Source organism: Oncorhynchus gorbuscha, linkage group LG09, assembly GCF_021184085.1.
Source record: "Oncorhynchus gorbuscha isolate QuinsamMale2020 ecotype Even-year linkage group LG09, OgorEven_v1.0, whole genome shotgun sequence".
Taxonomy (NCBI): domain Eukaryota; kingdom Metazoa; phylum Chordata; class Actinopteri; order Salmoniformes; family Salmonidae; genus Oncorhynchus; species Oncorhynchus gorbuscha.
The window spans coordinates 13,374,059-13,389,461 of NC_060181.1; the positions used below are offsets into that span (position 1 = coordinate 13,374,059).

The window sequence follows — 15,403 nt, forward strand, 5'->3', positions numbered from 1 at the left end:
GCTCACTCTAATGAGGCATAGCAACCTCTCATTCAGCCCACTCTAATAATGAGGGATAGCACCCTCTCATTCAGCTCACTCTAATGAGACATAGCAACCTCTCATTCAGCCCACTCTAATGAGGCATAGCAACCTCTCATTCAGCTCACTCTAATGAGACATAGCAACCTCTCATTCAGCCCACTCTAATAATGAGGGATAGCACCCTCTCATTCAGCTCACTCTAATGAGACATAGCAACCTCTCATTCAGCCCACTCTAATGAGGCATAGCAACCTCTCATTCAGCTCACTCTAATGAGGCATAGCAACCTCTCATTCAGCCCACTCTAATAATGAGGGATAGCACCCTATTCAGCACTCTAATGAGACATAGCAACCTCTCATTCAGCCCACTCTAATGAGGCATAGCAACCTCTCATTCAGCCCACTCTAATAATGAGGGATAGCACCCTCTCATTCAGCTCACTCTAATGAGGGATAGCACCCTAGCATTCAGCTCACTCTAATGAGACATTCAGCCCACTCTAATGAGACATAGCAACCTCTCATTCAGCTCACTCTAATAATGAGGGATAGCACCCTCTCATTCAGCTCACTCTAATGAGGCATAGCAACCTCTCATTCAGCTCACTCTAATGAGGCATAGCAACCTCTCATTCAGCTCACTCTAATGAGACATAGCAACCTCTCATTCAGCTCACTCTAATAATGAGGGATAGCACCCTCTCATTCAGCTCACTCTAATGAGGCATAGCATTCAGCTCACTCTAATGAGACATAGCAACCTCTCATTCAGCTCACTCTAATGAGACATAGCAACCTCTCATTCAGCTCACTCTAATAATGAGGGATAGCACCCTCTCATTCAGCTCACTCTAATGAGGCATAGCAACCTCTCATTCAGCCCACTCTAATAATGAGGGATAGCACCCTCTCATTCAGCTCACTCTAATGAGACATAGCCACCTCTCATTCAGCCCACTCTAATGAGACATAGCAACCTCTCATTCAGCTCACTCTAATGAGACATAGCAACCTCTCATTCAGCCCACTCTAATGAGGCATAGCAACCTCTCATTCAGCCCACTCTAATAATGAGGGATAGCACCCTCTCATTCAGCTCACTCTAATGAGACATAGCAACCTCTCATTCAGCCCACTCTAATAATGAGGCATAGCACCCTCTCATTCAGCTCACTCTAATGAGGCATAGCAACCTCTCATTCAGCCCACTCTAATAATGAGGCATAGCAACCTCTCATTCAGCTCACTCTAATGAGGCATAGAACCTCTCATTCAGCTCACTCTAATGAACATGCATAGCACCCTCTCATTCAGCTCACTCTAATGAGACATAGCAACCTCTCATTCAGCTCACTCTAATGAGACATAGCAACCTCTCATTCAGCCCACTCTAATGAGGCATAGCAACCTCTCATTCAGCCCACTCTAATAATGAGGGATAGCACCCTCTCATTCATTCAGAGACATAGCAACCTCACTCTAATGAGACATAGAGGGAGCTCACTCTAATGAGACATAGCAACCTCTCATTCAGCTCACTCTAATGAGACATAGCAACCTCTCATTCAGCTCACTCTAATGAGACATAGCAACCTCTCATTCAGCTCACTCTAATGAGACATAGCAACCTCTCATTCAGCTCACTCTAATAATGAGGGATAGCACCCTCTCATTCAGCTCACTCTAATGAGGCATAGCAACCTCTCATTCAGCCCACTCTAATAATGAGGGATAGCACCCTCTCATTCAGCTTCAATGAGGCATAGCAACATTCAGCCCACTCTAATAATGAGGGATAGCACCCTCTCATTCAGCTCACTCTAATGAGGCATAGCAACCTCTCATTCAGCCCACTCTAATAATGAGGGATAGCACCCTCTCATTCAGCCCACTCTAATGAGGCATAGCAACCTCTCATTCAGCCCACTCTAATAATGAGGGATAGCACCCTCTCATTCAGCTCACTCTAATGAGACATAGCAACCTCTCATTCAGCCCACTCACTCTATTCAGCCCACTGAGACATAGCAACCTCTCATTCAGCTCACTCTAATAATGAGGGATAGCACCCTCTCATTCAGCTCACTCTAATGAGACATAGCAACCTCTCATTCAGCCCACTGTAATAATGAGGCATAGCAACACTCTCATTCAGCCCACTGTAATAATGAGGCATGGCACCATCTCATTCAGCCCACTCTAATAATGAAACAATGCATTCTCAACAAGCAGCAGAGAATTCCTTACCATCATCTTTCATTGTGGTGACTGTCTCCCAAATGGCACCCTATTGCCTATGTGGTGCGCTACTTAGAGCTCTGGTCAAAAATAGTGCACTATACAGGCATAGGGAATCGGATGTCATTTGGGATACATCCAGAGCAATGCTTTCTTTGGCAGTTATGAGCACATCTGTCATAAGATTCCGTCTGGCTTCCTGTGTATGCATGTAAATATTTTATGACCATAAATGGAAAATATTAAAAGATATTTCACAAGTACGTGTTTTTGTTGTTTTTATTTGTGAAGAAAGCTTGCAGAAGAGAATGGTGTTTTTACACATTTAAGCTGCTACATTGACTGGCTATTTGCAACAGTATTGCATTTATTGTTTGTAAGTCTGGTTCGTCATGTTAGCTGTAAAACAGGCTCAGATGCAGCATTATTACAAAGCAAAATAGTTTTATCTGGGTTTTTATCTGGGTGGAAAGGGTGTTAGGCCTACTCTGACCAAAAGAGGGAGCAGTATTACACTAGGTAGCACTGTGGTTTCACAGCAGGCCTACACATTCTGAGGAATTGAGAGGGAAATATCCAAAGCACCACTAGACCCCACTTGTACTTCACTACATGACCAACAGTATGTGGACACCTGAACATCTCATTCCAAAATCATGGGCATTAATATGGACTTGCCCCCCCCCAGCCCCTCCCCTTTGCTGCTATGATAGCCTCCACTCTTCTGGGAAGGCTTTCCACTAGATGTTGGAACATTGCTGCAGGGACTTGCTTCCATTCAGCCTCAAGAGCATTAGTGAGGTTGTGCGCTGATGTTGGGCGACTAGGCCTGGTTCGCAGTCGGCATTCCAATTCATCCCAAAGGTGTTCGATAGGGTTGAGGTCAGGGTTCTGTGAAGGCCTGTCAAGATGTTAAGTTCTTCCATTCCACACCGATCTTGACAAACCATTTCTGTATGGACCTCGCTTTGTGCACAGGGACATTGTCATGCTAAAACAGGAAAGGGCCTTCCCCGAACTGTTGCCATAAAGATGGAAGCACAGAATCGTCACTGAAACTAAGGGGCCCGAACCATAAAAAACAGACCATTATTCCTCCTCCACCAAACTTTACAGTTGGCACTATGCATTCGGGCAGATAGTGTTCTCTTGGAAACCGCCAAACCCAGTTTCGTTCGTTAGACTGCCAGATGGCGACCCGTGATTCATCACTCCAGAGAAGGCATTTCCACTGCTCCAGAGTCCAATGGTGGCGAGCTTTACACCACGCTTTGCATTGCGCATGGGGATCTTAGGCTTGTGTACGGCTGCTTGGCAATGGAAACCCATTTCATGAAGCTCCTGACGAACAGTTCTTGTGCTGATATTTCTCCTAGTTTGGAACTGGGTAGTGAGTGTTGCAACCGAGGTTAGGTGATTTTTACGCGTTACATGCTTCAGCACTCTACGGTCCCGTTCTGTGAGTCTGTATGGCCTACCACTTTGCGCCTGAGCCGTTGTTGCTCCTAGACGTTTCCATTTCACAATAACAGCACTTACAGTTGACCTGCTCTAGCAGGGCAGAAATAGTTGGAACGGTGGCATCCTATGATGGTGCCACATTGCAAGTCACTGATCTCTTCGGTAAGGCCATTCTACTGCCAATGTTCACTAAGGAGATTGCATGGCTGTGTGCTGTGTCAGTACCTGGTATGGCTGAAATAGCCAAATCCACTCATTTGAAGGGATGTCCACATATATCGGGTATTCTGTTTAATTGGCTTCTTAGCCTACCCAGTTGAAACAGTGCCTTATAAAGTGCAACCAGTTAGTGTTGTAGCTCAGTTGGATAGGCTTGATTTTGTGTGACTATGGCGATGGAGAGACCCATTTCTCTGATAGTCATCATCAAATGAATTACTTTATTATTGTTTGACCCTGCTGGTCATCTATGAACATTTGAACATCTTGGCCATGTTCTGTTATAATCTCCACCAGGCACAGCCAGAAGAGGACCGGCCACCCCTCATAGCCTGGTTCCTCTCTAGGGGAGTTTTCCCTAGCCACAATCAAATCAAATCAAAGTGTAATTGTCACGTGCACCGAATACAACATGCACTGAAAACAACAGATGTGCCTCTACATCTGCATTGCTTGCTGTTTGGGGTTTTAGGCTGGGTTTCTGTATAGAAATGTAATTTGCACCCACTGTATGCAGACTTTTCTATTGTGTTATTGACTGTATGTTTGTTTATTGCATGTGTAACTCTGTGTTGTTGTTTGTGTCACACTGCTTTGCTTTATCTTGGCCAGGTCGCAGTTGTAAATGAGAACTTGTTCTCAACTGGTCTACCTGGTTAAATAAAGGTGAGAAAAAGAAGCACTTTGTGACATCATCTGATGTAAAAAAGGGCTTCAGAAATACATTTGATTGATTACCTGATGCCTTATAGATCCAGGAGCAATGCTTTTACATAATGGCTTTCATAGCTCCTAAAATAACACTTTATGTAGGCTAAGCCAAGTGTACAGAATAATACAGGGCTTAGATTTGCTTTTAGAGACATAGTAACACTGGCTTCTCAACAATCCATACCGAGACTGGTTGGTTTAAGTTTTTCTTTTCGCTAGATTCTCCCTCTTTTTCTCCTCTCATCTAACCCCTCCCTCCACCTTTTCTCCGCTTCTCTCCATCCTTGCGTCATTGTTTTGAATGGAGCATCCTTTCCGGATTCATTTACCTTCTGTTGGAGCGAAACTGACACAGAAAAGGGAGCGTAGCCAGTGGAGGCGTGTGCTCTGCGGACCAATGGGAGCTGGAGTCGGCGGCTGGACCGCACATGTTTATAGGCAGCATTCCGCCGGTACAGACGCTGGCTTCTGGCATTCGGCTACGAACTGGATTTTCTCAAATCTGGATCCGGAGTCACTTTACGCGGCTATTTCAGCAAATTTCATCCTGTCAGACGGCAAACCGGTGTAAAATACGTGTGAAATTTGAATTATATTTCGGGTAGACCAACATTTATCGCTTTGTTTGTATATTGGCAAAGCCATTTTGTTGGGTTTAAAGATTGCTGTACAAATGTCATTGTCGGGTCGAGAATGTTTGGCTGTTCCGTCTTTTTGTGCTTTCTCGTGAGTTTAGCGGGGACAGTCAGGAAAACAAACAGATCGAACGAAGAAAGATCGAAACCCGGTCGGTTGAAGAGGTTATTTGGCGGGGAATGACTCGCTTTCATGCATTCCTTAATCGGTGCTTGTTGCTTTTCCTACACATATTCGTACTTTTGAATATCATTCGTTTTGAACCGTGGTAGCAGCAGAGTATAGTCTATCCGCTTCGGTGTTGTGTTTTAATGTCCGTGTTTACAGTATCAATTTTAGCTAATTCGACGTCCATCGATAGATATTTACCACTTCAAATTCGGTGTTAAACATTTACCGCTATGAGTACGAGGCGTTTGGTAAAGCGATCGATCCTGGGGAGCCGGGTGTTTACGCCGAGTCCGACAGGGGACGGGGCTCCGTTGACAGGACTTGTACAGGCTGTCAAGCAGCAGGAAAACAGAGACGTTTCAACCGGACCCCGGCGTAATGTCTACATGGTGTTAATGCAAGACGGAAGCCTGAAAGAATTCTCAGAGGACGAGATATCGGTGGGCTTCAACCAAACGACGGCGAAAGGACCGCTCAGATCGAGCTTGAAGGTGTGTGTGTGTGTGTGTGTGTGTGTGTGTGTGTGTGTGTGTGTGTGTGTGTGTGTGTGTGTGTGTGTGTGTGTGTGTGTGTGTGTGTGTGTGTGTGTGTGTGTGTGTGTGTGTGTGTGTGTGTGTGTGTGTGTGTGTGTGTGTGTGTGTGTGGCCGGGGAGCCGGCTGTTATTGTTGTGCAGCGGTGTTTTGCAGCGTTGAATCGCTTCGTGCACAGCTAGAACGGGAACATTTGATCAAATACCATTTTATTGGTCACATGCGCGGACTACAACAGGTGTAGACTTTACAGTGAAACAAGTGTTACACGCATTGTCTGCCGCTGCAACAAGCCATTTCAATGATGGGCAGACAGTAACACAACCAGAAGAACCCAGGTGATTTTCTTTCTGTTATGGTGCTGATTGAATGTTAACACTAGACTGTCAACATATTTATCATCACACACAGGAGGACAAAGGGGTTCCCGTTGAATGATTATGTTCGGGCCAGCGCAGTGTTTACATGGCCTATCTCAGTGGGTAGCCGAGGCAAACAACACACGCTCCGTAGCGTTGATGTAATTAACCGGTCCCAGATTGTACACAATGGCAATTCATCAGCATTGACCTGTCATTGCATTGAAATAATAATTTTGTTCAATTGTAGGATAACTAATTTAGAATAAAATAGCATATGTCATATTTTATGCCACGCTGGGTTGGACGTTGTCTTCCTAAATATCAATGTGTTTTTTTCTTGATATGAGAGTAACCTAATTGCCTGCATTTGAAAGTTCCAAGCCTGACGTTTTAATGCCTTCACAACAACGATGGTCTGGTAAGCGGTTGCTTGCCTGGCGGTTCCCTATGACCAACAACTACTAGGAAAACAGCTCCGATTATGAGAGGGGGATTCATGTGGCTGTTGGATAACACTGCGTTTTAAAATAATATACTGTGATGCATTGTGATATATTTAAGAGGTGTGATATATTTAAGAGGTGTGATATATTTAAGAGGATAACAAGCAGGATTATTAGATCATGTATCTTGTGTTATTGTGAATGTAGCCTATAAATACGTATTTGGGGATTGATCCAAGCATGTTCAGTCACTGGAATGAACAGTGAACGAAACAGGCATATGGATACCAACAAATGCAAGTATTTGATCTTCATCATGGAACGACAGAAATGCAAGATGTCGTAGTGCCTGGATTCATATTAGAGGCCACGATTATGATTTTTCAACGCTGATACCGATTATTGGAGGACCAAAAAAAGATGATACCGATTAATCGACTTATTTAAATATAGATATATATATATACACAGTGGGGAGAACAAATATTTGATACACTGCCGATTTTGCAGGTTTTCCTACTTACAAAGCATGTAGAGGTCTGTAATTTTGTATCATTGGTACACTTCAACTGTGAGAGACGGAATCTAAAACAAAAATCCAGAAAATCACATTGTATGATTAAGAAATTAATTAGCATTTTATTGCATGACATAAGTATTTGATCACCTACCAACCAGTAAGAATTCCGGCTCTCACAGACCTGTTAGTTTGTCTTTAAGAAGCCCTGCTGTTCTCCACTCGTTACCTGTATTAACTGCACCTGTTTGAACTCGTTACCTTTATAAAAGACACCTGTCCACACACTCAATCGAACAGGTCTCTGATCTTGGTCTGGTCTCGAACACAACATTGTCAGTCTCCATAATGTTGATAGACAAGATGTGGACAGAATCATGGGGCAGAGGCGAGGAGGGCGGAAGGAGGTGTGAGAGATGTGTAACTGAAGATGATCACGTCGCCCAGAAAGCAGCTGCTGTAGCAGCCATAGTAACAGAGCGTGGCTCAGAGAAGAATCTGGAACTCTGGCTAGATGCCCAGAATGTCAAATAATCACCATGCTTTTGGGGAGGAGGGGGGGATGGAGGGAGGGGGATAGCCACTTGTTGACTTGTTGTGAGGGAAGGAGGAGGGCATGGAGGGAGGAGGGGATGGATGGAGGACGGGGGGATAGGCACTTGTTGACTTGTTGTGAGGGAAGGAGGAGGGCATGGAGGGAGGAGGGGATGGAGGGAGGAGGGGGATAGCCACTTGTTGACTTGTTGTGAGGGAAGGAGGAGTGCATGGAGGGAGGAGGGGATGGATGGAGGAGGGGATAGCCACTTGTTGACTTGTTGTGAGGGAAGGAGGAAGGCATGGAGGGAGGAGGGGATGGATGGAGGAGGGGGGGATAGCCACTTGTTGACTTGTTGTGAGGGAAGGAGGAGGGCATGGAGGGAGGAGGGAATGGATGGAGGAGGGGGGATAGCCACTTGTTGACTTGTTGTGAGGGAAGGAGGAGGGCATGGAGGGAGGAGGGGATGGAGGGAGGAGGGGGGATAGCCACTTGTTGACTTGTTGTGAGGGAAGGAGGAGGGCAGGAGGAGGGGGGATGGATGGAGGAGGGGGGATAGGATTGTTGTGAGGGAGGAGGAGGGCATGGATGGAGGAGGGGGGGGGGATAGCCACTTGTTGACTTGTTGTGAGGGGAAGGAGGAGGGCATGTTGTGAGGAGGGAGGGGGGATAGCCACTTGTTGACTTGTTGTGAGGGAAGGAGGAGGGCATGGAGGGAGGAGGGGATATAGCCACTTGTTGACTTGTTGTGAGGGAAGGAGGAGGGCATGGAGGGAGGAGGGGGGGGATAGCCACTTGTTGACTTGTTGTGAGGGAAGGAGGAGGGCATGGAGGGGAGGATGGGGGATATAGCCACTTGTTGACTTGTTGTGGGGAAGGAGGAGGGCATGGAGGGAGGAGGGGATGGATGGAGGAGGGGGGATAGGGAGGAGGGGGATAGCCACTTGTTGACTTGTTGTGAGGGAAGGAGGAGGGCATGGAGGGAGGAGGGGATGGATGGAGGAGGGGGGATAGGCACTTGTTGACTTGTTGTGAGGGAAGGAGGAGGGCATGGAGGGAGGAGGGGATGGATGGAGGAGGGGGGGTTGATTGTTGTGAGGGAAGGAGGAGGGCATGGAGGGAGGAGGGGATGGATGGAGGAGGGGGGGGATAGCTTGTTGACTTGTTGTGAGGGAAGGAGGAGGGCATGGAGGGAGGAGGGGATGGATGGAGGAGGGGGGGGGGATAGGCACTTGTTGACTTGTTGTGAGGGAAGGAGGAGGGCATGGAGGGAGGAGGGGATGGATGGAGGAGGGGGATAGCCACTTGTTGAGGGAAGGAGGAGGGCTTGTTGTGAGGGAAGGAGGAGGGCATGGAGGGAGGAGGGGATGGATGGAGGAGGGGGATAGCCACTTGTTGACTTGTTGTGAGGGAAGGAGGAGGGCATGGAGGTGAGGGAAGGAGGATGGATGGAGGAGGGGGGATAGCCACTTGTTGACTTGTTGTGAGGGAAGGAGGAGGGCATGGAGGGAGGAGGGGATGGATGGAGGAGGGGGGTTGATAGCCACTTGTTGACTTTTGTGTGAGGGAAGGAGGAGGGCATGGAGGGAGGAGGGGGGGATAGCCACTTGTTGACTTGTTGTGAGGGAAGGAGGAGGGGATGGATGGAGGGAGGAGGGGATGGATGGATGAGGGTGGGAGGGAGGAGGGGGGATAGCCACTTGTTGACTTGTTGTGAGGGAAGGAGGAGGGCATGGAGGGAGGAGGGGATGGATGGAGGAGGGGGGAATGCCAATTGTTCACTTGTTGTTGTGAGAGAAGGAGGAGGGGATGGATGGAGGTAGGAGGGGATGGAGGGAGGGGATGGATGGATGAGGGTGGGAGGGAGGAGGGGATGGGTGGGTGGGTGGGAGGGAGGGAAGACTGTTGGGAGGGAGGGGGATGGCTGGATGGAGGGAGGAGAATGGGAGGGAGGATGGGATGGGGAGGGAGGGGAAGACTGTTGGGAGGAGGGGGTGGCTGGATGGAGGAGAGGATGGATGGAGGGAGGAGGGGATGGATGAAGGATGGAGGAGGAGGGGATGGATGGGGATGGGATGGATGAAGGGAGGAGGGGATGGATGGAGGGAGGAGGGGAGGTGGGAGAATTGTAATTGTTCACTTGTTGTTGTGAGAGGAGGAGGAGGGTAATGATGGATGGGGGGACGAGGGGAGGTGGGAGAATGCCACTTGTTGTGAGTTAGAAGGTATGGTGTTGACGACCAAGTGCCATTACGGGTGGAGACAAAGACGTATGACGTTGTTGATTTAATATCAGTCCCTTACTGAAGCTGTCGGGCTGGAGTCACTGACTCTTTGTTCTCCAGCAGTCTGCTCCTCGTTGGTCGGTTTGCCACCGTTTGCCTGCATGTCACACGGGGCCAAGTTTACATTAGTTCATGATGGATGCTAATCAGATGCAAGAGAGAGTGAGGCTGGTTCGGTTGACATGCGGCGTGTTCCTCTGCCAAAAACATTGACCAGGCAGTGTAGCCAAGGCAAGGCCTCCCCCACCTTCCTTTTAGATATGGATCAACACAAGTAGTTTTTGTTTAGAGCGCTGCCAGAGGAGGGCTGTGTTGGTCTTTAGAGATGGACTTATCAGTGTCCTGACTGGCTGCTGTGTTTGTGTTGGTCTTTAGAGATGGACTTATCAGTGTCCTGACTGGCTGCTGTGTTGGTCTTTAGAGATGGACTTATCAGTGTCCTGACTGGCTGCTGTGTTGGTCTTTAGAGATGGACTTATCAGTGTCCTGACTGGCTGCTGTGTTTGTGTTGGTCTTTAGAGATGGACTTATCAGTGTCCTGACTGGCTGCTGTGTTGGTCTTTAGAGATGGACTTATCAGTGTCCTGACTGGCTGCTGTGTTTGTGTTGGTCTTTAGAGATGGACTTATCAGTGTCCTGACTGGCTGCTGTGTTGGTCTTTAGAGATGGACTTATCAGTGTCCTGACTGGCTGCTGTGTTTGTGTTGCTCTTTAGAAATGGACTTATCAGTGTCCTGACTGGCTGCTGTGTTTGTGTTGGTGGCCTATAGAGATGGACTTATCAGTGTCCTGACTGACTGCTGTGTTTGTGTTGGTGGCCTATAGAGATGGACTTATCAGTGTCCTGACTTACTGCTGTGTTTGTGTTGGTGGCCTATAGAGATGGACTTATCAGTGTCCTGACTTACTGCTGTGTTTGTGTTGGTCCTGGCTGCTATAGAGATGGACTTATCAGTGTCCTGACTTACTGCTGTGTTTGTGTTGGTGGCCTATAGAGATGGACTTATCAGTGTCCTGACTGGCTGCTGCTTTAGTGTTTGTGTTGACTGGCTGCTGTAGAGATGGACTTATCAGTGTCCTGACTGGCTGCTGTGTTTGTGTTGGTCCTTAGAGATGGACTTATCAGTGTCCTGACTTACTGCTGTGTTTGTGTTGGTGGCCTATAGAGATGGACTTATCAGTGTCCTGACTGGCTGCTGTGTTTGTGTTGGTGGCCTATAGAGATGGACTTATCAGTGTCCTGACTGACTGCTGTGTTTGTGTTGGTGGCCTATAGAGATGGACTTATCAGTGTCCTGACTGGCTGCTGTGTTTGTGTTGGTGGCCTATAGAGATGGACTTATCAGTGTCCTGACTGGCTGCTGTGTTTGTGTTGCTCTTTAGAGATGGACTTATCAGTGTCCTGACTGGCTGCTGTGTTGGTCTTTAGAGATGGACTTATCAGTGTCCTGACTGGCTGCTGTGTTTGTGTTGCTCTTTAGAAATGGACTTATCAGTGTCCTGACTGGCTGCTGTGTTTGTGTTGGTGGCCTATAGAGATGGACTTATCAGTGTCCTGACTGACTGCTGTGTTTGTGTTGGTGGCCTATAGAGATGGACTTATCAGTGTCCTGACTTACTGCTGTGTTTGTGTTGGTGGCCTATAGAGATGGACTTATCAGTGTCCTGACTTACTGCTGTGTTTGTGTTGGTGGCCTATAGAGATGGACTTATCAGTGTCCTGACTTACTGCTGTGTTTGTGTTGGTGGCCTATAGAGATGGACTTATCAGTGTCCTGACTGACTGCTGTGTTTGTGTTGGTGGCCTATAGAGATGGACTTATCAGTGTCTGACTGTTGTTGCATTTGGGTGTCGTAAACCGCAGTGATGTGATGGTTCGGGGAATGAGATCAACACGGTTCACTAGGCTACAGCACCAGACACATTGAGTGTTTTAAACCAATCAATTACTGCGTAGTTACTGTGGTCCTGATCGTTTCTCCAGATCCGTGTTGTGTTTAGGCTACGGTGGTTCAGCTGTAGTAACATAGCATGTTTATTATACTGTAATAATATTGAATGCTCTGTCTTGCAATGTAAGCAAGTATTTTTTTTTTGTCTTTACCTTGGAGAAAAGCCCTCCATTAGGTACATTGTTGACTGTATGTATGTACACACAGCCTGTCCCTAACTTTATGCATGTACATCTACTGTATTCTACAAATATAGCTGTTTCCAAGATTTACATCCCCGAATAGCACTGTAGGCCTATGGGCTATTTGATGAAAGTTTAATCTGAATACATTTGATAAAATATCTCTGTGTGAACAATACAGCACATGAGTTGAATAAATTAGGATGAAGTCTACCATAACTCCTGAGCTATTGACAATTTATGATGCATAAAATCATCTTTACCTTTGGCCTACTAAGTGTGTGTGTGTGTGTGTGTGTTGCTTGTTAAATAACTTACATTATTCATCGACTGAATTTAAGAGCAGCAAGCCACAATAACCCCACACTAAACTCTTACCACACATGCAACTCAACTCACACTTTATGGTCGATTTGTCTCGTTCTGCAATTTCCTGCTATGCATGAAATATGATCATTCATATGGTTGTGAAAGGAAGCAATAGAGATTGTTTTGGTTGTAGTCAAATAACTGGTCAGGGTAACAGCTCATCTTTCTCTTAGTACAGACCATTTATCTTGTTGTGTGACTCCAGTCCTGTTTTCTGAAAGTCTTTCTCACCCCATTGAAGTCTGCTCAGCCAGGTTGTTATAGAGAATAATCCAGATTTGATCATTTATAATATTTATAATTATAAATATAACGATTCACTGATAGGCCTACGCATCGTTTGCCAAATCAAATGTTTAAGATGTGACTGCATCAGTCTCCGGACCTCAAACCCATCTAAACGTAGCATGCTTTGTCAGAGAATCGATTTAAACATTACAGATCGCAGATTCACTGAAAAGATCTACCTTCTGAAAATACATCTCATCTTTTGTGACAACTGCCACATCCTCCTCTTCAGTGTTGAACTGCATGTAACTGTGTTGACAGTCATTGGTCTACAAGTCATTAAGTTTATTGTTATCGATGCGCTGTTGAAAATGGTGTTTTACTGGAATGAAAGTAAGCTAAGCCAGTGGAGACACAACTCTGATCTGGCTATAGGCTACCCGCTGTACGGAGGGATTTTATTTCCAACGTTCAGGTTCACCATCAGCAATAGTTTTTGTAGTTTTGCTTGAAACAATCAGTGTATATATATATTTTAGATATACAGAGCCGGACTACCACATTTGGGGCCCTGGGGCACCGATCTCCAATGTGCAGTTTTATAATGCTAGTCTACACATTTTGGTATGAGGCTAAGAGACGATGTTGCAGTTTTAAAGATCATTTTCTACTTTCTACACATTTTGTCACGAGGCTGCAAGAATTTCATAACAATGAATGGTAATTTCATAATGAGGACAGCAATCACTTTGCGAGGCGCATGGTCAAAGCAGGAGGAGAAAAGAAGCTCACTACACTTCCAAACGGTCAAAACCATTCGATTTTGAGATGGGGGGGTGAAATCCATAGTTTTGCTATGTATTCATTGGCTATGTCACAGTTCATTTGTAAATGCTAAATATTGCTACATTACTAGTGCAAACAATTAATCTGCAGAAAAAGAAGTTCATTAGTGGGTCAGGTGATTTTGAAAACCAAAGTGCGGCAACAAGAAAACAAGTTACATTGCCCCCCTAATTTGATAGTGGTACAGGGGTGGTAGATGCCTAGTCTCCCTTGTGGCTCAGATCAGGTGCCGACATTAGTATACACACCATAGACAGACATTGTTTATCAAATAACACACAGGGTACACACACATCACACACACAGACCATTTATCACACACACTCACCTGTTTTCTGAAAGTCACACACACACCACAAGTCACACCAGGGCTGCAGCAGATTTGAATTTAAATTGAAAATGAATGTGTTTATGCAGCAAATGCCAGTACATCAAATTGTATCGCATTGAAATGAATCTCATCGATTCGCGCTCTAATCAAGCAGAATCGCACCAAATCGTTTCAAACTAAAACGGATCGTTCCTGTATCGTATCGGAGCCCACGTATCTAGATAAGTATCCAATCGTCTTGAAAGGGGACACATCCCTAATATTTGACCTCCTTAATCTAAGTACATTTGAAACCTGTTCAAAGTTGTGTGTGTGTTTGTGTGTGTGTGTGTGTGTGTTACTGTGAGTGTGTGTGTGTGTGTGTGTGTGTGTGTGTGTGTGTGTGTGTGTGTGTGTGTGTGTGTGTGTGTGTGTTAATATATGTGTGTGTGTGTGTGTGTTTATATGTGTGTGTGTGTGTGTGTGTTTATATGTGTGTGTGTGTGTGTGTTTATATGTGTGTGTGTGTGTGTGTGTGTGTGTGTTTTTCTATGTGTGTGTGTGTGTGTGTGTTTATATGTGTGTGTGTGTGTTTATATGTGTGTGTGTGTGTGTGTGTGTGTGTGTTTATATGTGTGTGTGTGTGTTTATATGTGTGTGTGTGTGTTTATATGTGTGTGTGTGTGTGTGTGTGTGTGTGTGTGTGTGTGTGTGTGTGTGTGTGTGTGTGTTGTTATGTGTGTGTGTGTGTTTATATGTGTGTGTGTTTATATGTGTGTGTGTGTTTATATGCGTGTGTGTGTGTGTGTGTGTGTGTGTGTGTGTGTGTGTGTGTGTGTGTGTGTGTGTGTGGGTGTGTGTTTGATATGTGTGTGTGTGTGTGTGTGTGTCTGTGTGTGTGGGTGTGTGTGTTTATATGTGTGTGTGTTTGTTTATGTGTGTGTGTGTGTGTGTGTGTGTGTGTGTGTGTGTGTGTGTGTGTGTGTGTGTGTGTGTGTGTGTGTGTGTGTGTGTGTGTGTGTGTGTGTTTATATGTGTGTGTGTGTTTATATGTGTGTGTGTGTGTGTGTGTTTGTTTATGTGTGAAAATGTGTGTTTATGCAGTGTGTGTACATAAATTGTGTGTGTTTATATGCGTGTGTGTGTGTGTGTCAAGTGTGTGTGTGTGTGTGTGTGTGTTGTGTTCGTATATGTGTGTGTGTGTGTGTGTGTGTCTGTGTGTGTGGGTGTGTTTGTTTATGTGTGTGTGTGTGTTTATGTGTGTGTGTGTGTGTGTGTGTGTGTGTTTATGTGTGTGTGTGTGTGGGTGTGTGTGTTTATATGTGTGTGTGTGTGGGTGTGTGTGTGTTTATGTGTGTGTGTGTGTGGGTGTGTGTGTTT

General features: G+C 45.9%; 1 protein-coding gene across 1 annotated transcript in view; it reads left to right on the forward strand.

The window, feature by feature from the left end:
• Positions 1 to 5,114: 5,114 nt before the first annotated feature.
• LOC124043182 (zinc finger protein 704-like) overlaps positions 5,115 to 15,403 on the forward strand; it is a 101,395-nt gene continuing 91,106 nt past the window's right edge. Inside the window, exon 1 of the mRNA XM_046361463.1 lies at positions 5,115 to 5,953. Coding sequence (XP_046217419.1) covers positions 5,693 to 5,953 — 261 coding nt within the window. The 5' untranslated portion in view covers positions 5,115 to 5,692. The remainder of the gene's footprint in view (positions 5,954 to 15,403) is intronic.